The 24,729-nt window shown below is 40.9% G+C and overlaps 1 protein-coding gene and 1 long non-coding RNA gene across 6 annotated transcripts in view; one reads left to right on the top strand and one right to left on the bottom strand.

Moving 5' to 3' along the window:
• LOC308593167 overlaps positions 1-23,146 on the top strand; it is a 39,363-nt gene extending 16,217 nt beyond the window's left edge. Inside the window, exons 2-3 of the long non-coding RNA XR_014010805.1 lie at positions 19,143-19,275; positions 22,838-23,146. This is a non-coding gene — a long non-coding RNA (uncharacterized lncRNA). The remainder of the gene's footprint in view (positions 1-19,142; positions 19,276-22,837) is intronic.
• The window catches only part of RALYL (RALY RNA binding protein like), a 257,854-nt gene that overhangs the window by 104,519 nt on the left and 128,606 nt on the right, over positions 1-24,729 (bottom strand). For all 5 annotated transcript variants that reach the window (XM_081205063.1, XM_081205060.1, XM_081205061.1 and 2 more), the window contains one exon: positions 23,975-24,253. In XM_081205063.1, the coding sequence (XP_081061189.1) occupies positions 23,975-24,230 (256 nt within the window). In that variant the 5' untranslated portion in view covers positions 24,231-24,253. Of the gene's footprint in view, positions 1-23,974; positions 24,254-24,729 lie in introns of those variants that run through there.

Here is a 24,729-nt window from a genome sequence, read left to right as displayed (position 1 = left end):
ACTATTGCAGAGTACATTAATATAGTATAGCAAAATAACAGGATAGAGTTTTCAGCAAAGTGCCATGGGGACAGCAGGCTTGAGTAGTGTCATTTGTATTAGATAAGGGATATTATCTCCCTGAAGAAGCTACGTTGGCTCCCTCCTTGTTGTCTTTTCGCTGGCAGAGGAAGACCTTCAAGCTCTTGCGAACTGACTGCTTTAATGAAAGGACTGGTGCTGTTTTTATTTTAACCATTTGCATGTTTAAAACAGATTTTATTTACAGTCAGCTCCCTATTTATGTGCGTTCAATATGTGTGTGACTGAGTATGTGTGCATCACACTAAACCCTTAAGTGACCCGAAAAACATCACAAAAGGGGTGGAATGGGGCAGGGGTGGAACGAGGTCTTTGCAGGCTTTTTCAATGGTATTACAAATGTACGTGATTTCATTTAAACGTGTGGTGCCTTGGAATGTAACCCCTGCATAAATTGGGAGTTGCCTGTATGTATATTGTTCTAATTGTATTAATGTTTAATTGTTTTTTAAGTATTGTTTTTCTTTTTCTATGCTTTTAGCCATTATTGTTTTGATCCGTAAGCCGCCTTGAGTCCCATCAGAGAAAAAGGCAGGGTACAAAAAAAAACAACCTAATAATAATAATAATAATAATAATAATAATAATAATAATAAGCACATCCACATTTTCATCTGCGAAAGGTGCATCACACTTATTTTCCATTCACTCTGAATTGTGCAAATCTTCATCTCTCTCTCTCTCCCCCAAAGGCTATGTGTGAAAATCATTAAGAAACCAAACTTTCCAGAGAATATTCAAAGCATGTGTCCTCTGATAATACCACCTCTATTTTTATATGCGTCAATTTCTACGATATTGTGCGTGTTCACTGCAGACATGCTCTCACTAAGGGCCTGTTTTCCAGGGGTCACATTCACTCATTCTAAGTGCATGTGAATTTTTTTAAGACAATTGTGCCTTGAGTAGAGCATATGCCAGTACCACAATCTGTGTGGTAGGAAAGCAGATGCTTTGCAATGTGTGCAATACGTGATGCTGGTTTGGAGTTCTTCTGTGCCAGACTGCCATTGGTTTCTCTAGGCAAGTTTGCATCAAAACATCTGGTTTGGTCCTAAAGCAACAAACCAAATGGAGGGGGCAGCTGTTGTGGGCAGAAATGCTATAACTTTCAGAACAAAATTGTTTTGGGAATATGTGCAAAAGTGGGCTTGCTTAAAAGGATGGGTTTCCCAGACATAAGACTTGCCAGTGTGCTTATCAGAGGCAGGGAAGTCCTCAGGCAGACATGGTACTACACAGAGCAATGTTTCTTTGAAAGTTGCATCTATGCAAAAAATAAAAAAATAAAAAAATAAAAAAAGAACAATGTTCATGTCTTTTTCTGATATTTCTAGCTTTTTTACCTGGGGTGCAAGTTCCACATGACATTGTTTGGAGAGAGAAAAATCTTTCCCTGTATGAAAACTAGGCAGTGGAGTCTCCAGCCAGAGAAACAGACAAGCGGCAGATTTGGACAGGGTGGCTGTCAGAAATTGCTACCTGTAGGCATCTCCCACCTAGACCAGTAAAGGTTTTCAGGCTGCGATAGACTGCAAAATGACAAAATGCATTTGAGTCAGACTGAAAGTCTGGAATGAATACCTGTCAGGATCTCGCACCTGGACCCATGATCTCCCTTCTGATCCAAGATAGCAAAAACTGACACATAGCATTACTGGAGAGACCGGCAGATTGAAATCACTACCTGTCACTTTTTCCCACCAGAAGAAGTAAAATGTTCTCTTGCTCAGTAGTTACAAATTGTAGAATGTCCGTCTGAACCAGACACACAACAATCAACGGAACAGCTAAGGGAGGTGGTAGGAACTGGTGCCAACTCACCCCTGAATCTTTGAATCAGGCCTCAGAAGAACAGGCAAGTGATGTCAGTCAGAGAACCACTTGCCTGCTTTGACATTTTGTGGTTCACATAGTGAGGCCCCTTTCCATTTTGGTTGTCTGTGTTTCTAGGTATTTTACAACCACATCATAACAGTCAACACCTGCAACGTTATAATATAAACAACTGTATTAATATAATGTTATGAACATGTGGGGCAGGGAAACAACCCCCCCAACCAAAGAAATTAATGAATGTCAGAATCTAAATAATAACTGGGATATTGAAGGGAAAATACAAGCTGCAGAGGAATTCCTGGGTTAGCCTATGCAAACTGATCAGCTAGCTTAAGTACATAGCCAATAATAAACAACGGAGTGCCATTAAAGGCAAGTTGCCAAGGTGATGGGGGGGGGGTGATGTCAGAGGAAAATTTGTACTTCTTGAAAATCTAAGGATGTACTGAGAGGAAGAAGGATAAAAAAGGGCAGACCTTCATGAGCCGCTGGTCAGGCCAGACCTCCATGCTGGAGGCTGGAGGAGGCTGTACCAAGAGCCATGACTGACTGCTGCTTTAGACCTAAGCTTGCTGAAGCTAAGAGAGGGGCAACGAGAGACACTCTTCTGTGCCCCTTCTTACTGTAGACTTTCAGGTGTAAATATGTGTTAATAACCCATATTTCTTCAAGACACTAGCCTCTGCTGTGCCTTGCCTGGAACCCCTGGAATCTCGCTCTGCTCGTTGATATTGCGATGGCATGTTAGAATAAATAAAAATCCAAAACTATGCTTGTCTGAGTAAAAGTGTCTTAAGATATTACAAGAACTGAAACATCGCCTTTCTGGATCAAAGTCTATCTAATCAAATTCTCTGTCTGACATGGGCAGCCAGATGCTACTTGAAGATATCAGCATCTGGTATTCAAAGGTAAACTGGCTCTCAGTATGGAGATTCAATTTAGTTAACATTTCAATAGCTGCTGTGTGGCCCTATCTGTCATGAATGCATCTAATCTTCACAAGGTAAGGTTTCACATTTGCCTCCACTATGAGGCAATCTTGCGCATGGACAGGATGCAACAACGCTGCAAATGATGGAATAATTTGAGGGAGCCTCTTTTGAACTGGTTGGTGGTATACAAAGCTATCTAATTGCATGAGTTGGGGTAATGAAATAATAATAATATCAGAAAGGCTGTGAGAAGAATGTAGCACATAAAGAGCCTCTGGAGAAGCCCTCACTTTTTAATATGCTCATTAGATCTATGCCCGTGTAACTGTATCTTACCCTGCCTTTGTGATGTCTTCTGTATGAGAGTATTGCTTTGTTTTAAATGGTTGCCCACTAGCAATGAGTAAAAACAGCTTGAACCAAGAGGCAAAGCGAGTGCATCTCCCGGGTTCAGACTTAGGGTTGTTTTGAGATAAGCAGCACCCTGTCGTTGCCAAGAGGAAGCTAATCATTATGCAAAACTACTCTAGATGTAAGCCCCATCTTTATCAGTCTATCGGAAGGGAAGCTAAAATCCGTTTGCTCTCCCGAAACTCTGAATGTTTTAGAAACAGTTTCTGCTGGGAAGCTACAATCAACCCTTGCAGCTCAGCTTTGAATAATATCCCGTGCTCCTTTTCCAGAGCATTAAGTGGAAAAACTGTTGCCCCCAAGCTTTCGTTTTGCAGAGAGACAGCACCAGCAGCATAGCTGCATCAGGAACAACAGAGCCTTCAGCTCAATGGGGGATCGACCGCTACAATTCCATCTGTGAGTAATGTCTGCTACTGGATTATTATTATTTTTTAAAAAAATGTTTTCCACTTGCAAAGAAGCATGTATAAATAGCCATTCTACCCCTCAAAATACACAGAAGCAGTAAGTGCAAATGGATTAGGCCACCAGTTCTACACATTTCAGAAGGAAATTTCAGATTGAAACATTTTCACAATGGGCACGGTTCCCTTTTCTCCATCTGCAGAAGATGTTAAGATGCATTCCAACTCCCTGCCTCTACCCCTGCCCAGGTGAGAGCATCTCCAGAGTTTCTGAACAGGTGAAGATTCCCAGAAGTGATTTCCTTGGCACTGCTGATCCCAGTGGCTTGGTGGCGTAATAGCCAAGCAGTCTGCAGGGGATTAAAGAAGCAGGTTTTTGCATAGCTACAAAATGCATAGCTATGTCTTGGGCCATAGCTACAATGCAACACAGAGATTCTATGCTGAAAGGAACAATATTTTAAAGTGGTTGGGGTTGGCTGCATGGCGGTGGAGACCAGGCTAAGGGGACAAACCTTTGAGTACCTTCTTACACAACAGTTTTGGTGTGCTATTTGGGAAGTGTAAGTGTAGAGAGGAAGCAACAAATGTTTCACCTGCCCAAAATCTTCTCTCAAAATGCCAAAATGGCATTCAATAGAAGGCTGGCCTAGGAGTAATACTGTAGCCAGTCTCAAATAACTCAACATTCCTATTTTGCATGGGATTGCATCCCAAGGATCAGGATCGCAGCTTGGATCAGGAGTGCCTCTAATGGGTCTTCTCACCGATTATAGTTATTAGTTTGAAGTTATGGCCCTGAGTACATCTTATTAGCTTCAATTGATATGCCAGCTGCACTGCTTCCTGGAAATAATGTTGTGATTTCCCTGATATCCTCCCAACTCTATTACTGACTCGACAAATACTGTGGAGCTCCAACATCCAACAGGCTTGGTCAGCATGATCAATGGTCAGCAATGGTGGGAGTCTGAGCTCAGTAACATCAGGAGGGGCACAGCTTAGCCAACCATGCTGCAAATGCTAACAGATGGGGCTGCCACTGAAGGCAGTTTAGAAGCTTGAGTTGACAGCAAGACTGATGTTGACCACAGAGAAGGAGCAGCATCAGCTTTACAAAGCTTCTCCTGGTTTACTAGGTTGTTTCAGGGCTAAATCCATGGAACACGTTCAGTATTCGAAGCACAATCTGTCCAGGGCTCAGAATATCCACTAGTCTTCCTGTCCGGCATCCCTTCTCCTCTCAGTAAGCAGCAGTAATACTTGGAGATCAGGAAGCCAGGAACACCCTCTGGCCTGCACTGCACCCCCCGCTGGCACCCTTATCATTTTTTCCCATGTTTGTTTTAAGGCTGTGTTTTACAGTTTGGCTAATTTAACCATCTATGACATTTAAACTGTGTGTAAGGGTTAATATTGTCACTATGTTATTTTTGTGTTTTTATATAGTCAACTGCCCTGTGATCCTCAGATGAAGAGTGAATAATAATAATAATAATAATAGTTGTAGTAGTAGTAGTAGTAGTAGTAGTAATAAGCTGCCCTAAATGCTATTTATTAAGTGAAATCCCAGGATACAACAACAACAACAACAATCTATTATTTACACCCCACCCATTTGGCTGGGTTTCCCCAACCACTCTGGGGAATTGTGTGAAATAAATTTCAGCAAGTCTTGTCTGTTATTATACTGGCATTTCATATTTAGCGTGTTCTGAATGTTATTTGGTGGTATTTTTGTAGATATTTCTGATGTTGATTATCATTTCATCTAAGCTTTGAATTTTGAATTTTACAGCTATTTTATTGCTGCTTCCCACTTGTGTAAGTTGTAAAAATGGAAAAGTGGTTTGCAACATTGCAAATAAATAAGCAAATGTTTTTTAAAGATGAATTAGGTACAGAGGGCATGTTTCAGCCTGCAGAGCTCCTTTTCTCCTTGCCTCACCTCAAACAGAGAACTGTAGATAGACATGTCACAATTTTTCCTGTCATTTTTCCAAGCCTGATTAATGAGAAGGAACAGATGTCCAAGTCTATATCTATCGTAGCAGGGAGCTCCCTTTGAGATTTATCCGTGTGTTAAGAATAAGCCTTCCTTGTGCCAGAGAGCCAGAACTAGAAAAGATAGACTTTTTAAAAAACTGAACTGTCCACCATCATGTGTGCAGAAAACTCCATGAGAGAGCTACAGACATAATGCAGAAACTGCCTGAAAATGTAAATTTGCTAACATTGTGAAGATTTCAAAAGTTAGATTAGAAAAGATTCTGTTCGAAAGACTGGGGAGTGGTACATCCATCCCCTGCATGCTGTCCTATCTAATTTGTCTCCATTTATATTTCTATGTTAATTATTTTATTTTGTGGACTGCTGTGGTGCTGAAAACAGGTGAGGAGTGGCAGATGGAGATACCTAATATTTGACCAAACAAACTCAGCACATATAAATATATTGAGCCAACTACCCAAGAAAATGATTGCCAGCAAATACTTATATTTCGAATCTGTGTTGCATCTTTTTTGGAAAAAAAAAAACTCCAATAAAATTTTAGTGGGTGAGACCCAAAGTAGCAGTCTGCTAGTGCAACCGCCACACTGCTGCCTTGGTCCGCCTGTGGTCCCCTCTTCTAGTTGATTAATTCAGCTCATAACTCACAATAAGAATGGCATTTAAAACTCCTAATAATCTTCAACTCTATTGCTATGCCAGTTCAAAACAAAGTGGGCTGCTGACACATACATGATAGAAGCAGACTCTTATACAATCTCCTTTTACAGTACATTTATTTGTACTTGTTTAACAAATGCTCAATACTTTGCCTTCTTTCAATTTCTTTTCCATGTGTTTTTATGCCCTCCCTTTTTAGAAGTACCAATGCAATTGGTTAATAAAATAACAAACATTTAGTGCATTAACATAGTTTGGAAATAAGTGGACAGTCCTCATTAATTCATGTGGTTTTCACAATTACATTAATCATAATGAAGTAATTCACGTCATACTTATGTGAATGTGATATATAATTTATGGGAATTGCTTGGTAATTTTGCAATTAAAATACAATTATATTAAAATGTTACCTACCATCTAATTTCTTTTTTTAAAGCATTATTTATGACATTTTAGCATTAATTATAGAGGGATTAGCAACATTCTTAGTTCGAAAACACCATGTAAGCAGAAATACTTGCACAATGAAATGCTAATTAGTTTCTAGGGAACAGCATTCAGTGAGACAAATACTCTGGAAAGTAACTGTCGGTATTAAAGCAGATGGAAGAAACTAAATCACGCAAGTAAAACATCAGATATTTCATTTGCACACCTATCTGAGAAGTCGTTCTCCATTGTGTGGGGGAGGAACACTATACAGATTACATGAATCGAGCCCAAGAAGCCCAGAAGGCAAAACTTTCAGATGTCTTACTTCTGAGTGTATTTTGGGTCAGCATTTGAAGACATACTGGCCCATTCCCAAGTTTCTCCTTGTAGCTACCATTACACATCGATAACAGCTGTCTATATAAATAGCAATTTCCCAGCATTCTTCCTCTTTGTCACTCTGTTCCTAACATAAGATCCTATCACATTCCCAAAATTTAATCACACTACAGTAGTAGCTTGGTTTTCAAATGAACCCGTTGATGAATGTTTTGGTTTCTGAATTCTGTAAACCTGGAAGCAAATGCTTCAGTTTTCGAACGCGCCTCCGAAGTCGAACATGAAACGCGGCTTTCGTATTGAGTTTTCCGTTTTGAGTCTTCAGTACTGAGTTTTCGGTTTTCGAACGTTTCAGAACTTGAATGGTTTTCCGGAATGAATTATATTTGAAAACTGATTTCCTGTTAGAATTCCTGCTCCATGATTGCAGTCATGGGATTGTTGTCTTTCACATGACGGTGTATGTTTTGACTCCACAAAATGGGAACTGACGGAGACAGGATGTTTGTGTTACTGTGTTCCACGAAGTGGGACTATTGTCCTTTGTTCTTTCTCTTTGCTGTCTAATGCTAGAGAGAGGGAGCCATGTTGCAGTGCTCCATGTGTGTTTATATGTAAATAAAGTAGATTAGCTAAAATGCTGAGTTGCTGAGCACTGTTACGCAAGCTGCAAAGACTCTGTGGATCCCTAAGTGTGCCGATGTCTGTAGGCATTGGTCGCTGTGATGTTCGGGCAGAAGAAAGCTTTTCAAGCTCCCAAACGAACAACCAGGAGGGAGGGAACATGCCAGTCAGGCATGTGCCCCAGCCAGGGTCCTACTTGAGAGTAGGATGAGCTCCTAACAGGTACCACTGTCTAGTATGGTTAAGAAGCAAGGTCTACCCAGGAAGACTTAACTGAAGGGATGGAGCTACATAAGTATTATTTGGCTTAGTTCTTAATGGCACTTTTAGTCCTTTGGAACAAAGTAAATGAGCTGCAATCTCGGACATGGTTCAGAAGCCAAAACTCTTGGGATCCCTGGTCAGTTTGGCACCCATCCTAAGGATGTGTCTTTACTTTTTCCACTATCGGCAGATGTGATTGCCAGAAGCTGCTTTATACAGAGCCCGACCACTGGTCCATCTAGTTCACTACTGTCAACATTGACTGACAGCAACACTCCAGGGTTTAAGACAGGAGTCCTTCCTAGTCCTAGCTGGAGGTACCAGCCACCCACTTCCTATTATCTAATACCTGAGTCCCACGTTGGGCAAAATATTTCCAATGACCTTCGTGGTCCCTTCCAACTCTAATTCTATGATGCTGTTAAGCAGAGATGGTTGGGGATGAACTTGGGACCTTTTGCATGCTTAGAATGTGCTCTGCTGCAAAACTATGGGCCCCCACACAGCTGCTTCTTATGCACGAGAAAGATATTGTAAGATGTAATAAACTTTGCCAAGGTGGTTGGCTTAAACTTTTATCGGTGGTTACACTGGGTGTTTTCCCTGACTCTCCCAAAGCAATTATCCTCTCAGCTATGGATACAACAGTATTCAAAGAATATTTCCACCATATCAGAGAATCTGTGAACAAATTATTCTGAAGCCTTTGTGCTGATAACTAACAAATAAAACTGAATTCCAAAGCACAACCTGGAGAACAAATCAGCTGAAAGAAATGTAAGATTGTGATCAACGCCTTTTCAAACGAAGCAATGTTCTCCCACACAGAATGTCAAAGAGATCACCAAACAACTGTTGCTCATTGTGAAACATGAATTGTTAACTAATGCTGCACAATCAGAACTCTGCTTTGTTCCGTATAAGGCTTGCAGTCACGATCATCAATGCTATAGCAATACAATGCGAATGAGTTTTCCCTGTGCCGCAAATATAATAAAGCCTTAATAAAGGCATAAAGATGTGGAAATGCATAAAAGCGGCAGACATTTGAAATAAGTAATTTCTTATCTCAGCTGCACAAATGTAGGATTTCTTACAAATACAACAGGCAGCTGTGAGGACAAAAGACTGGGAACAGGTAGGCACTGTGCATCTTTGGCAAAGCTTTGCACAAAGTGAACAAGAGCATGGTCATGCATCCAATGCGCTGGAAGTCTTCGGACCGTTCGCTGTTTCAAAGAGCAGCAGGAAGAAAGCACTCTGAGCAATTTGCCCAATGTCACAGCGCCTGAATACAGAAGCTACAGAGTGGCATAAATTCAAGTGCCTTGGAATAAAAGACACGTTTTATTGGCTTTACTATGAATGCGGCTTTGAGTAATGATAGGTGAGACTCAATTCAGACATTACAAAAGTAGGGGCGAAATCTACATTGGGGTCCCAGGATCAAGCCCTTCCCTCCACGGGAGCATGAGTGTTTTCCAACTGCCATACACCAGACACGAGCGAGGTGTTACACAGATAGTGGTTGCTGAGGATCAGGGTTTGTTGACATTTACTCTACCACCCCATGTGCTCCACTAAAGTAGCCTGCTTGTAAAACTAATTGCTTGTTGAACTAATGTGAGATCCACATTAAACCATACGGGTACAACGGTTGTGTTAGCACAAGTACCATCTGAACAATGCCATAGCAGATAGCGCATGCAGTGGCTGTCAGGAGTCACCTAAGTATATTTTTTAGATTAAGTCTAATTAAGTCCTACTCAGAGTAGACCCCCTTAAAACTAAGTTAGCTTGGCCTATGAATTTCAATGGTTCTACTGGCATTGCTTTTATATTCCCCCCTTTCATTATTTTTCTGAGTGAAATTAGCGTTTAACAGAGAGAATGGATATAATGTAAAAACACAGAAAAAGACACATTTTCTGTGTTTTTAGGTTATATGTACTCTCTCTCTCATAACCCCCTAATTCACTGTCACAAGAAGTGGTGATGGGCAGTAGCTCAGATGGTTTTTAAAAAGTGATTAGACGAATTCCTAGAGATAGTTCCTTACTGGTTACTAACTGATAGCCACTAGCTACAATGGCTTAATGAAATCTGCATTTTAATACCACTTGTTGAAGCACAATAGTGCAGTATATTTATTTATTGCTTCCCATGAGGCAACCCAAAGTGATTTGCAATATACCGTAATAGCATACTGTATATGAAACATTCACACACACAAACTTAAAACAATCACATATATAAAAACATTTTTTTAAATAAATATAAATATAAAAACATTTTAAAACAGCAGTACATACATAAAATCAACTCAAGTTCCTGACAGATACCTACTGAGATGAACTGAGAGCTTGTTGAAGGAATAACAACAACAACAACAATTTATTACTTATACCTCACCCATCTGGCCAGGCCTCCCCAGCCACTCTGGGCGGCTTCCTACAGAATATTAAAAACATGATAAAACATCAAATGTATTCAGCATGTGCCAAACCAGCAGCAACAATGGGGAAGGTGCCTGTCCATCTCTACCACTTACCACTTCGGGGTATCTCAGGGTTGATAACATGTGAAAATTGCTTAGAACACCAAACGCTTTAAATATTTAAATAGAAAACCTGGAGCCCCAAGAAAAGTAAAATCTTTTTTCTTTCCTGCCCACACCGCCGCCGTGTGCGGATGGTGACTATTTCCCAAGCAACTGCTACAATAAATAAAGCCCATAAGTGGCGTGACAGGCAGCCTTTTTCTCCCTCCAGCCTGGCAAATAGCTGCTTGGCATGCTTTAAATATGAGCCCTGCAGAGTAACAGCTTTTAGTATGAAGGGAAAAATGCTGAGCAGCAGTCAATTTCCAGACTAAATGAGACATAAAGGTCATGAGGAGGAATGGGAAAATAGTAAAGCTGCTTTTACCTAAATAAATAAAGATCTGAATCAGCCATAATCAAGGGATGCATTGTGCAGCAGCTGTACAGTTGCATTAAGTGGTTCCTCCAAGAACTACTCTAGAAAACTATTTCGTTGAACCCTAATGGCAGCCATTATGTTATCCTAATTATGTTTTCCCCTCAATCCCCTCCTCCCCTTTTTTAAAAAGTACATATCTGCATTTAACATAAAATAGTATATTAAAAACTTGCCTCAACTCAGAGGTGGCCTCGTCCCCTGCAGCATATGGGGAAATGACATTATTAAGTATAATGGCTGAGTTACAGATTCAGCAAAAAAAGCATGCCTAAATTTTAAGAAAGACAATTGTGAGCTGTTACCATATGAAACAGCTGGAGAATGCACCATCCAGTTACTTTTCTGAATTTCGTGCCACTTTCAATGTTGTTAATACCTGAATCACACGGGCGTGTGTGGCAGCAGGCTTGGATTTTGTCCGACCAACTTAATTAGGAGTGACACCTCAATCCTAAATGCAAACCCAAGCTAGACATTAACTGGGGCATCAGGGAAACTCAGTATTCAAATTCAAGTTCAAAGTTAGTGTTAATCCTGCTGGTATCTAAGATGGGATGCTTAGATTTAAGATAGTTTTATATTAAGAATCTTTCTTTGAAGCAATTTCAATGGTATTCAGGAGAAATTTAGTGGACACAGATCATTTCACCAGTCCAAGGATCTCTATTTTCCTCATTATGCAAATAAATTATATGGCTAAGCTTCTCTGGCTAATCTCTGAAGACCTCAGTGGAATTAGCATATTCACAACCATAATTCTGCTTCTGATTTCTACGAACTTTGGAATATTAGAAGCACATATGGTGTACTATGATGATGCACATCCTGCTACCCTCTCTCCTTGTCTGGCATGATTGGGAAAAATCCATATCTTGGTTTCAACTAACCACAGTTTATCACTGCAGTCAAACCAAGCCAAACTATGCTTAAACTATGGTTTGTTTAAATTAGCCAGGATCTTTCCAGCAACAGTGGAAGGTTGATGACGTTCTGTTAAATATAATGACCTCCACTTTCATATTTTAAATTGCTCTTAATCTGTATATTGTGATATTGCTTTAAGGTGTTTTTTTTTAATTAAAGATTTAAAAAATTAAACTATTAAGTCACCTTGGGGCCCTTTCTGAGCCAAAAGTTGACTCATGTTTGGTCCCCAGATCTTAGATGCTACTGAGTACACATTCTGCTATGAATTTCCTTATGGAGATAAGAAATCTGCAGCTCTTAGAAACAAAATACCAATGCAGATAAAATAATAAATGCATTAATTTGGGGTCCACTTCCCCTTGCCTTCTAAGTACTGTGTTTTAGGCTGCTATGTGGTCAAGCTTATCCTTGCTATCATGAGGGCTGAAGACGACTACCATTTCAACAGTTGCTCAAGGGTTAAGCACAACCGCGTGGGGATAGCAGGCAGTCCCCTAACTCGTATATTGCCTGGGCCTGACCCATCACATCAGTGTGAAAGTCGTTAATATATATCTGCTCACATTGCTACATAAAGTGATATAGAACTGCAGTGTCGTTTCATGAAATATTTCCGTTCATGCATAATTCTATTCCAGCAAGCACCCCATTGACGTCAATGAGACTTTGCATAGCTAGATTAAAGAGCTGCCTTCAGCTGACTCCGGTGGGCTCTGGGTCTAGCATTCTGTATTTGTATTCCTTGCTATATTGCATGCAATTTCAGAGGGAATAAGCATGAAATTACAATAAAAATATGACGCTGCAGATTCCTGAACTTCGGCACCCTTCCAATTAATTGAATGTGAGTTGTAACAGAAAGAAGCTCTTCAAATTTAAGCTCTGTGCCAAGTATAGCTGCTTCGTGAGCATGGTTTTAAGTCCTCTTCCAACACCGTGGCTATTAATTTAGTTAACGTTCTATCATTATAAAACCAGGCCACTTTTGAGGCTTTCTAATAACGAACTAAGTGAAATTCTTTGCTAGTTTTCAGCTGGGGTGGTAATAGTGGCAAATGGCCTGAATAAAATATTTAAATAGATACAGATATATAGACAGATTTTCTGTACTGAGTCATATCAACAGAATATATCATACTGCTTCTGGCATTGGTAGTGCTTTCCGCCCCAAAGCATTTTATAAACTCAAAAGTAGCATTTCTGAATAATTCTAAAGACTACGTGATAGCAAATGCCGGTATGAAACAAAATCCCTAACACTGTCTATCTAACCTAGACTGTGAATATATTTTCTTACTGATAGTAGTATGACAATGAACCTAAGGTGTTCTTAAAAAGAGCAGAGTCAGAATTCAAAAAGCCGTATAAAGGACAGAATCTATCCTGCCTTTCATTTCAGCTATCATTTGAAGTTGGCTTGTTTGGAAACTATTCATAACTAGTGTTCAACCACAATTCCTGGTCTGGATTAAATTGTGAGCCACAGATAACTAAAAACAGAAGTGGAAGCTTGACAGGAGGAGGAAAAGCAGGGAGGAGGGAGCTAAGTTTGTTCCCATAGTATTGAGCAATGGTTAAGTATTATGTCTAAATATGGCCATACAATACAACAATGCAACTAGATAGCAGATCACTTTCATTTCACCTGAGAGGCTGTATTTGTGTTGACAACATCTCCAGAATGGTGAGAAGCTTACAATAATTCTGAAAAATACCTTCTGAGGCTATGAAAGGAATAGTCTAATTATAAAGCACTTCATCTTTAGTGAATATGTTTCCAAAATAATGGATTAAAACCCATATACTGAGGCTATAGCCCTATACATACATACTTACCTGTTAAGTCCCATTGAAATAAGTGGGGCTTACCTCTGAAGAGACATGAACATGATTCAGCTGCTGTGGGAGGGATACTGCCTACTATTTGTGCCCTTCCATAAATGCTTTCACTAATAAAAGAAATACCATTGTTGAAAAGGAGAAGATCTAATAGGAGCCAAGTCTTCTTACATAAAACAAAACAAGCAAAACACAAATGTGTGTCTTGTTCTCAAAGATGGACAGATAATTTTTCAAAAAGCATTCTTTCCAACAAGTGGTGGTCCTTGCCACTGAGTAAGATGCCAAGCCTGACTAAAACTACTGATGCCCAGTATTGCTATCCCTCTTTTACTCGCCTTTCAGCCAAGCCAGATGAAAACAAAAGCAGTAGCTTGGGAACACAAAAAGACACAGCCCATTTCTTCTAAAGCAAAACACTTACCAGCTGGTTGCAGTGGGAGGGGAGGAATGGGGGGAATACTTTAAAATATAGCTGATATATGACAGGGCTGGGTGGGTACCAGGTGTCATAGAACTGAACCCAGGTAAAGCTGCACCAAACCTTAAGGCAAGGCGCAGCACCCATCATCCTTCACTATTGGCCAAGCTGGCTGTGACTGATGGGAACAGGAGTCCAAAAACGCCTGGAGGGTCACAGGTTTCTCACTCTGGGACTTTGATTTACTGTCCCTGATCTTTCATCCTTGTACCGCCATAAAATACTGCTGTCCTAGTTTTACCGGGCTGTTTTGCCATTTCAAAAGGGGCAGCCTTCTAGTCAAATGCTCTTTCCCTGCCAAATCTCATTTTTCAAACACAATGCCATGCCCCCTCTAGGGCACACACACATGCAATTCAGTTTCTCAGCTCAGCCCTAAATTTGTCCCTCCCCCAAAACCCAGAGGCATTTAAAGTGGGAAATCAGCTGGCCAGACCAGTGCCATATCATTAACAACAGACCACCCAACAGCCTGCTGTGAGAGATGTGTGAAGCACTTTGAGGGCAAATCACTTGAATCCATGACAAACTTGATGCCACAATTAGTTTGGGCCTGTTGGAGGTCCCTGTAGCACCATTAACTTAGAACCTGTGGATCAGTTTCAGTTGTGGAAGCCTGAAGGGCTTCTTGAAGATGTCTTCCCTGCATCCAAAGATTTGAGAGAACTATCATCCAGTCTCTAATATTCCCTTCCTGGGCAAGGTGACTGAGAAGCTGGTGGCCATCCAGCTATCGGTATGCCTGGAGGAATCAGATTCTCTGGATCAGCCTTTCTCAGCCTTGGACCACAACTCCCATCATTCCTAGCTAGCAGGACCAGCGATCAGGGATGATGGGAATTGTAGTCCAACAACATCTGGGGACTAAAAAGTTGAAAAAGGCTGCTCTAGACCCATTTCAGTCTGGTTTCAGGCCCAGGTTTAGAACCAAAATAGCCCTGGTTGCCATGACTGATGAACTTTATCAGGAGAGCCAGGGGAAATGTGACTGTTGGTTCTTTTTGATCTCTCAGTAGCTTATGGGGTATGAAAAACTGGATGCACTGTATGTGAAGGTGTGGTTATACAGGAAAGTTCAGGGTCATTACCAGAAAGTAGTAAAGGGTATAGGGACCCCTGACCGTTAGGTCCAGTTGCAGACGACTCTGGGGTTGCGGCACTCATCTTGCTTTATTGGCTGAGGGAGCCGGCATGCAGCTTCCTGGACATGTGGCCAGCATGACTAAGCCACTTCTGGCGAACCAGAGCAGCGCATAGAAACACCGTTTACCTTCCCGCCGGAGCGGTACCTATTTATCTACTTGCACTTGACGTGCTTTCGAACTGCTAGGTTGGCAGGAGCAGGGACCGAGCAACGGGAGCTCACTCCGTTGCAGGGATTCAAACCGCCAACCTTCCTATCAGCAAGCCCTAGGCTCAGTGGTTTAGACCACATCGCCACCCGTGTCACCAGAAAGTAGTACTAGGAGACAAATGTACTATGTGGCTTTGAGCTGGTGGGTCCCAGAAGGGTCCATTTTGTCTCCCATGCTTTTCAACTTCTATGCGAAGCAATTGCAAACTCTCATCTGTGATTTGGAGCACAATGTTATTGGTATGCTGATGATGCACAGCTCTAGCTGTCCGTTCCATCTGAATCAGGAAAGACTTTGGAAATGTTGGACTGCTAGAAGTAGTGGTGGGCTGAATAAAGTGAACCCTGACAGCAAACATATTCTCTGGGTGGGCTGTTCCTGTGTCTAGAATTAGGTGGCAGGTGCTCTGTATGGGGAGTTGGCATAAGGCATCAGGGCCATTGGCAGACCAACTCTGCATTACAAAAGTGTCTGCAAATGTGACATGAAGGCTGGCAGCAACATCAGTCCCACCATGTGGGAATCCCTTTGCAGATCAGCCTCAGTGCCTGGAGACAGACAGTCAGGCTGCGTATCCATAGCAGCGACCTGAGAAGAATGACCACTGGGAAGAGTGCAGAAAGTAGAAATGTCCTGGTGCATCTGCATCTACACAACCAGAAGCCTTCATCTGCCCCAGCTACAACAAAACATGCCTCTCCCATATCGTTTTCTACAGCCATAGCAGGTGCTGGTTCCAACAGTTTGATTTCACCCCCAAAGGCAGACTCCTCCATTATCTCCAGAGACAGACAGATGCCAACTATCTATCTATCTATCTATCTATCTATCTATCTATCTATCTATCTATTATCTATCGATCAATCAATCAATCACTATACAGTGGTACCTCGGGTTAAGAACTTAACTCGTTCTGGAGGTCCGTTCTTAACCTGAAACTGTTCTTAAGCTAAGGTACCACTTTAGCTAATGGGGCCTCCCGCTGCCACTGCAGCACAATTTCTGTTCTCATCCTGAAGCAAGTGGAGTCTGTAACCTGAAGTGTCTGTAACCTGAAGTGTCTGTAACCTGAGGTACCACTATATCTCTATCTATATATCTTCTGCATAATGCCCAATTTTTTTCATTTGTTTAAATCACCTTTTCATTGGTCATGGGTTCATTCATCTTCTCCAGCTACTGATAAAACTACTTTCCCTTCCATCTTATTTTTAAGTGCAAACCTAAAGTACTAAATATTTCATTTTGTTTTGTAATTAGTTTCATACATACACATATATATCTATGAATAGAAATAGAAATATCAGGCTTCTTTCCCTGCAGCAATCCCATGTCCATTAAATACACAGCCCCCTGCTCTCCTTCATTATGCTTACATAGTTATTCATGGAGGCAGGATAGAAGGTATAGCCAAATAACAGTGGGTGGAATGTCATTCCCATCATTCTTCAACAAAAATTGTCTGTGTATATTTGTTTCATAGATTGAAGGCAGCACAAGACCTGTTAAAATTTCTCCAAATCAGCTGTTTCACAGGGGGGGAAATTGCAGGCTTTGATTCATGAAATGTTCTGTATGTATCAGTAACAGAGTTAGAAAATATAGGATTAATAAATCAAATGCACATCAAACTTGGGTTGCGCATGGGTCTCATAGGACTGATGACTCAGTATCTTAACTATTTTTAGCACCATTTATTTGGCAGTTAATTGTCATTTCTGGAACACGGTCTGCAAGTATTTTCATGTTTTGCTTACAAAAAAATATTCAGCAGGTAGTTCATCCCAAGGCTATGCAAGGATTGCATGCCATGGGCTAAACTACTCTACATGCAGTGCAGAGGTTTGCTGCAGAGGATACACTCCAATAAGGTGCTGGGTGTTTCCTCCATGAAATTAGGCTTGTGACGACTAGATGCTTGATGAATCTTCTCTGTAAAGGTGTCCTGGCTCCAGAATGTGTACCTTAGGGCCAGGTACCTGATGCGTATATTTTTATATTTGAAAAGGAAGGCTAGTGCGGCTTTCCACCTCCCCAGCTTTCTGAGTTCCTGTTCATTTTGAAGCCATTTCCCCCCAAAATAGCTCATTTTCCAGGACTGCGATCTCATGCAGAGCTCCAAAACATGCATTTTAGGGTGCCTTACCCCCCCAAGCACTTGGGGGGCAAGAACTACAGCATGAAATCGCGCGAGATCACAGTAACCAAAATGGCTGGCATGCTCTCTCGATGCAAAATGGGATGTCCCGGTTTTTCCAGGACACTTGTGGGAAATTCCATAGTTTATGCACTGTATGAAGAAGTACTATCTCATAAGGCAATGAAAAACCAGCTCCCTGACCTGGCTGTGAATGACTTTCTCCAAAATTCTCACAGCCAGGTATGTGTTTATAATTATATAAACACTGCTGATTTCAACAGACTGGGCTATATTTAAGAAGAAGAAGAAGAGTTTGGATTTGATATCCCGCTTTATCACTACCCGAAGGAGTCTCAAAGTGGCTAACATTCTCCTTTCCCTTCCTCCCCCACAACAAACACTCTGTGAGGTGAGTGGGGCTGAGAGACTTCAAAGAAGTGTGACTAGTCCAAGGTCACCCAGCAGCTGCATGTGGAGGAGCGGAGAAGCGAACCCGGTTCCCCAGATTACGAGTCTATCGCTCTTAACCACTACAGCACACTGGCATTGTAATTTAACAAATTACAAACCTATACAGATATATTTATACACCAGCCCACAGTAAATTCTCTCTTGTTATATTGTGGCCTGGTTCAGACACCTGGTAGGTCCCAGACAATCATTCATGGAATAGCTTGTGGCTGTTGATAAGACTGCAGCCCAGTGTGTATCATAGGTGCCAACTCTATGAACTGCTTTGGATTCTACATTTTATCGTTGTTTTGTTTACAAGTTGTCATGTGACCTCAATGCTTCTGGATAGGGCAGCTTGTAAAATAATTGATAATTCATTAGATTATCAACTGCTGGGTTAAATGGGCTCATAAAGACCACTAAAGTTTTGGGCTTTTTAGTCTGCATAAATAGGCTACTTAAAAATAACCTTGAATATTCAACTTATTTGCTAGTCTTGCTAGGAACCAATTATGCACTGTGGATCTTCCTCTCTTTCAGAAATGAGAAAGCAACTGTCACAAACATGTGACACGACTAGTGCTGTCTAGAGATTCAAAACTGTAGTGATGAATTGATTCACCCTAGAGATTACAGGGTCTGCAAACAGGATTGTAATGTTTTTCTTCCATACACCACTGCAAGCTGGAGACACTAAAAAGAAGTGTTTGGGGCCGGAGCATAAGATGTGAAAAGGGGGGAATGGCTCTACTGCCACATCAGGTATATGTTGAACTCTTACTAAAAGTATTCTTTATTGCCTGCCCCACACATTGTATGTTTTCTAGGCCTGTCATGATTTAGAAAGCTCCTGCAGGGCTCCTGTACTTCCCAAGAGGTTGTGCAATAGAGTGCGTTGTCCAAAATAATTATCTGTAACCACCATTTTACCTGAGGCCATATGTCATTCTGTGCTCACTAGGTACTTGGAGACTGTGTCTAATTTGGACCTGAAGGCAGGCGAACGTGAATAATACTTACAGAGATAAAACAGGATGAAAGCCACCGTGGAACTAATTTATTAGCTTTAAAGGACATCAGCCAAAGAAACTGTAGTAAGTCCTTTGTTATTTATTCCAAGGACTTGAATGTTTCTCTGTGTTGGATTTCTTAGCTTTTTTGTTTCTTTTAACAGGGAATTATGAATATATTTAGTAGCTTTAAAATATTCCTGCAAAAAGTTAGACCTTACAATGTACTCGTGTTAACTTCTAGATTATCGTGTGATCTTGCATCAGTGGAATTGGCTACAAGTGGATTTACAACAGAAAAAAAGTTGTGGGGTCAGGAGATGAACCAAACCCTACAGGCAACCTATTTCAATGCCTTGTCTAGTACCTCTAAAAAGCAGACATGCCTCCCTTATGCATAATAAGAAACGAGAAATTAACCACTAAAATAAATTCTATTAGTCACGCTGTCCCCTTATCATTAAACCATGTAATCACATAATGTTAACTTACACCCTAAATCATTCTGAAAATATTTGTTACAATTCAGTAGTGTCTAAAAGGGACGCGGGTGGCGCTGTGGGTTAAACCACAGAGCCTAGGACTTGCCGATCAGAAAGTCGGCGGTTTGAATCCCCGCGATGGGGTGAGCTCCGGTCCCTGCTCCTGCCAACCAAGCAGTTTGAAAGCACGTCAAAGTGCAAGTAGATAAATAGGTACCGCTCCGGCGGGAAGGTAAACGGCGTTTCCGTGCACTGCTCTGGTTCGCCAGAAGTGGCTTAGTCATGCTGGCCACATGACCCGGAAGCTGTACGCCGGCTCCCTCGGCCAGTAAAGCAAGATGAGCGCTGCAACCCCAGAGTCAGACACGCCTGGTCAGGGGTCCCTTTACCTTTACCTTTTAATGGGTGCAGGTGCTCTGATGGGCACAACTAAGGAAACAGCACCCAAGGCCATGTCAGTCACTTTAATGGAGGAAAGTAGATATTTTGAATAAAATAGGCCAGATTGCACACAAGAGAGGTGGAAACAGTGGAAAAACGTCACAATGAAAACAGCTTTTCGGATCAAGACAAATGCCACTGAAATGCGAAACAGAGTGAAATCAGTAGAACCACTTCAAAATAATGTGTTTAGGTTAGGGATCCGTTGCTCCACATGATGTTGGCTACACCACTTAGCCATTCAGGCATACCGTGGTCTTCAAGAGATTCTTTGCGTGCCTTTTGTTTGAAAATTACCTTGAAAATTATGTTTGTCTCTCAAAAGCCACTGTAAAAATATGACAGCTACAAGAACAATTAATTGCAAGGTGCAGTCATTGCTTTAGGAGTCATTACCTTTCAAAATAAAAAAAATTCCTTCCAGTAGCACCTTAAAGACCAACTAAGTTAGTTCTTGGTATGAGCTTTCGTGTGCATGCACACTTCTTCAGATACACTGAAACAGAAGTTGCCAGATCCTTCTATATAGTGAGAAGGTGGGGAGGGGTGTTACTCAGAAGGGTGGTGGGAATGGGAGATAGGCGGATAGCTGAGAGAGCCTGTTGACGACTCTTAACGACTGTAATAGGTCTTACAGGAAAAGGCAAGGGGTGAGAAGGTGAGAAATGGTTTAGTCATGTATAGTGAGATAAGAATCCAATGTCTTTGTTCAGCCCAGGTCTTTCCATGGTTTTAAGTATTTTTTTTTATTTTTTATTTTTATTTTGACTATGGCAGACCAACACGGCTACCTATCTACTACATTACCTTTCAAGTAAATGTTGGCTCACATCCTTTAATACACATAGTGAGGCCTTAAACTCTCATGGGTCATCCTTATGGCTCTCCACTCAGGCAGCAGCCTATTGAATTAGGAACTCTTAGCAGTCCTTCATAAGCAGCTGCTGCCTGCCCCCATGGAAGGGTCAATTAATGCTGCACAAGCACACTTATGCCATTGATTCAGGGACAGGGAGAGAGAGAGAGAGGGGGAGAGAGCAGGGTCTTGGATTATGGCAGCAAAGAAGGTTACTTGCAAACCAAGCAAACTTGGCAGGAACATGATGAGAATTTAGCTGCAAAACCGCCAGCAACTGCAGCTGTAAATAAAACTGATTCACTGGCTGGAGCTGTGAACCTGTTGTGGTGGCCAGCACAATTCTGATATCCCAATAACAAAAGTCCAATCAATGTAACTATAAATAAAGATATCTGTCAGGCCCTGGATGAACATAGATGGTCACTTGCAAAGCATTAATTTAAAACACAGTATATATATCATTGTGGGAAGAGCCAGTTCTCTGCTGTGTCCACCCATTGAGGGAAATTCTAACACCTCTCAGCTGGATACAGATACGTGGTAAATTTTTCCTCGCTGCCTGGGTTCTCTGTGTGATGTTGTTAGTATTCACCCTTAATTAATCTGTATTTTCTCATGGTAATAGTAATTCTTAATACTTACTACTCACATATTGTTTTTAACAGGCACTCTACACTTTTCACTCACATAAGTTTAGTCCCAGAAACATCCCTGTATTTATTTATTTGCATAATTCATATCTCACATTCTCATCACAGATTTATGTTCCCAGAGCACTTAGAAGATAGTGAGAAACCAAAAGTAAAAAAATTATAAGCTACTACTGATAGAATGAAACATGCAAACTATTGCAGCAAATTAAAACAGCTGCTCTGCGTTAAATAATGCTTACATTAACAATTAATAAAAGCCTGGGAGGTTTTGTTTTTTTAAAAAAATGTTTCTCTGGTGCCTAAATGATAGTAATGAGGTCTCTAGGTGAGTCTTGGGGTGTGTGTGAGAGAGAGAATTTTCCAAAAGTGGGGAGCCACCACAGGAAAGGCTCTCTCCAGGCATCACCTACTGAACTTAAGAGAGAGGGAGCACCCAGAGAAAGGAGGCCTCAGATGCCTATCTTAATGGACAGGCAGATTGATAGGGAAGAAGGCTGTCCAGCAACTATATGGTACGGTAGACTAGCATTATTATTATCACCTCCATATTACAGATGAGAGCAGCAAGACAGAGGTTGCCAGTGAGGTCATGCCTAAAATCAGGTCTGAACAAGTGCCTATTCTTAATCTAACTGCACACATTAGCTTGTAGTTTTCTCCAATTTATTTTCTGAGCTACATGGACCAATGGACTCAGTATAAGGTGGCATTGTATGCTCCTTCCTATGTAATTTTAAAGCTAAAAATGAGAGGTATATATAAACAAGTTGTGATACATCAGTAGAAAAATGCTGTGAAAGCCATTCAGTGAAATTTGTGGCTTCTGGGTAGCAAACCAACATACTAATGCTAACAGTGCTTCACAATTCTTGGATGAATTTTATGGGTCACCAGACAGGATAAGGCTTTCTGAACTAAGTTCTTAACAACCGCATTTCATTTTACCTCATTATTTTGTCTTGCATATTATCATGTGCTATCTAAGCCATCCTCCCCACCCAAAATCCTAAAATATCTCATGCCAGCAACTTTGAAGAATTTGAACAGATTAGAAAAAGGCTCACCCACAGAAAGGTATACTGAGAAGTTGGAAATAGTTGTTGGGGTTGTAATGTACACTGAGGTTCATTAGGGTGCCATCTGTGTGAGCTGGGGATGTCATGTGAATAGAATAAAATTATTTACTGTGTTTTGAAATACTTTCCTTACAGATAATTTTGACGACTTTCATACCTGAGGAGAAGTGTGTCTTCACTAAATTGAATCCTATGTGGTTGTTGGTTTTTTTTCTCTCCTGTGGTGTGTGTATGTGTAGCAGCTGGTGTACCTGTAACTAGCTGGTTCTCTGTTAAGTAGCATTCCCATCCTTCATTTTCATTTTCTTGCTCAAAATCACAACCTCCCAAAGCTGCTTTTTCTTTAAAAACACAACATAAATCTGCACTTCATACATAGTTTGTCTTTGACATATACACACAGTAAATGCGTACCCCCGCCCCCCCAAAAATCCTCACTCATTGTTTGCCACACAGAAACCGGAATATTATTTATTGGGTGATTTAAGTAAGGGGTCAATTAATGCAGCTTACTGAATGCCTTATGTGCATTTATTTGAACTATTTATATACTTTAGTCTCCAAGTTGTGAATTATAAAGTTAGAAGATGCAACAAATCTAAAAACTGGTTTGAAGTCCATATTGTGCTATCGGTTTCATAATTTTTGATCTGGCAATATATTGCAAATCTTGTGTGTGTGTGTGTGTGTGTGTGTGTGTGTGTGTCCTATGCAAAAATAATGCCTCTACATAGCTCCATCCTTATTTCAGACATTGTGATATATCAGTACAATGTTTACCTGTTGATAAATTGCAATGTTGAAAACTGGATATTGCCCAGCCCATAACTCATTATCTATGCCAACCAGGAATCACCAATGTGGCACCTACGGGTGCACATACACCCATGAAGGCCTTCTCTTGCACCCTCATGAATTAGATTTTTTTAAAAAAAAATCTGTTGTAGCCAATAGATGGTGGTGCATGTGGTGCTTAACTGTGGTGTGAAAATGTGCAGTTTGTCTGGTTTACAAAACTGCTCATGGGACCAAAAAGGTTGCCAAGCCCAGATGTACACTGTCTTGTCCATTCGTGGATTCTAAGCATTTCTAAATTATGGTTGCCACAAGAATGAGGTACAAGCCAAAACAAAGGAGAAGAGTAAATATGTCAGTTGTTTTCATTCAAACGGACACAACCCCCAAGTACATATAGCTATAGGGAAATGGGTTTTACAAGGAAAAGTAAAAGCATAAATGACAGAACACATAGGATGGCATGCAGATACTCACCAAGAGGTTGCCCCGCAATGATCCTGGCATTCTCTCCTGCCACAGCAGCCCTCGCGTGCCTCTCACTCATATACTGTACAAATGCATAACCTTTGTGCACCGAGCAGCCAACTATTTTTCCATACTTTGCAAAGATCGCCTCTATGTCACTCTTTTTGACAATGGCTGTGTTGAGGTTGCCAATGAAGACTCTTGAGTTGATGGATTTGGGGTCATTCTTATTGGTGACATTACTGGTCTGTGTTTTGCCGGTCATGGTTGGCTCGCTTGACTTCAGCCCTTAAAACAAGACAACAAAGATTTATGTTTAGTGGTATATATTCATCTCTAGTTAGGTATGAAGTTTAACAACACCACCAACAACTAATTGAATCTAAATCATGAGGAGTATATAGTTAATGATGACTGACCATTAGAAAGGTCCAGTGAACATTATCAGAAACCAATTTTAAACCCTACATTTTTATGAATTTAAAATACACTCATAAATCAAGCCTTCTCAAATTTAGCACTTTGCCAATATTCACTGATTTAAACATGAAAGTTCAGTCAGTGGCTTATTAAATAACCATCTTTCCATCATGCAAAATAAGAGACTAAAACACTACTGTGTGTCAATGAAATGAACAGCCAAGGCCAGCTGAGGAGCAAATCTTCACGATGATGAAAAGCTTGCCTGCTTTTATCTGGCTCCTGTCAATCAGCGTACATTATCTTTTCCAGCCTGTTAAATACTGTAGATCATTGCAAGAAGT

This window comes from Podarcis bocagei (assembly GCF_964188305.1).
Source record: "Podarcis bocagei genome assembly, chromosome: 8".
NCBI classification, from domain to species: Eukaryota; Metazoa; Chordata; class Lepidosauria; order Squamata; family Lacertidae; genus Podarcis; species Podarcis bocagei.
Note: the sequence above shows the minus strand (reverse complement) of the source record. Positions and strands in the feature narration are given on the sequence as shown.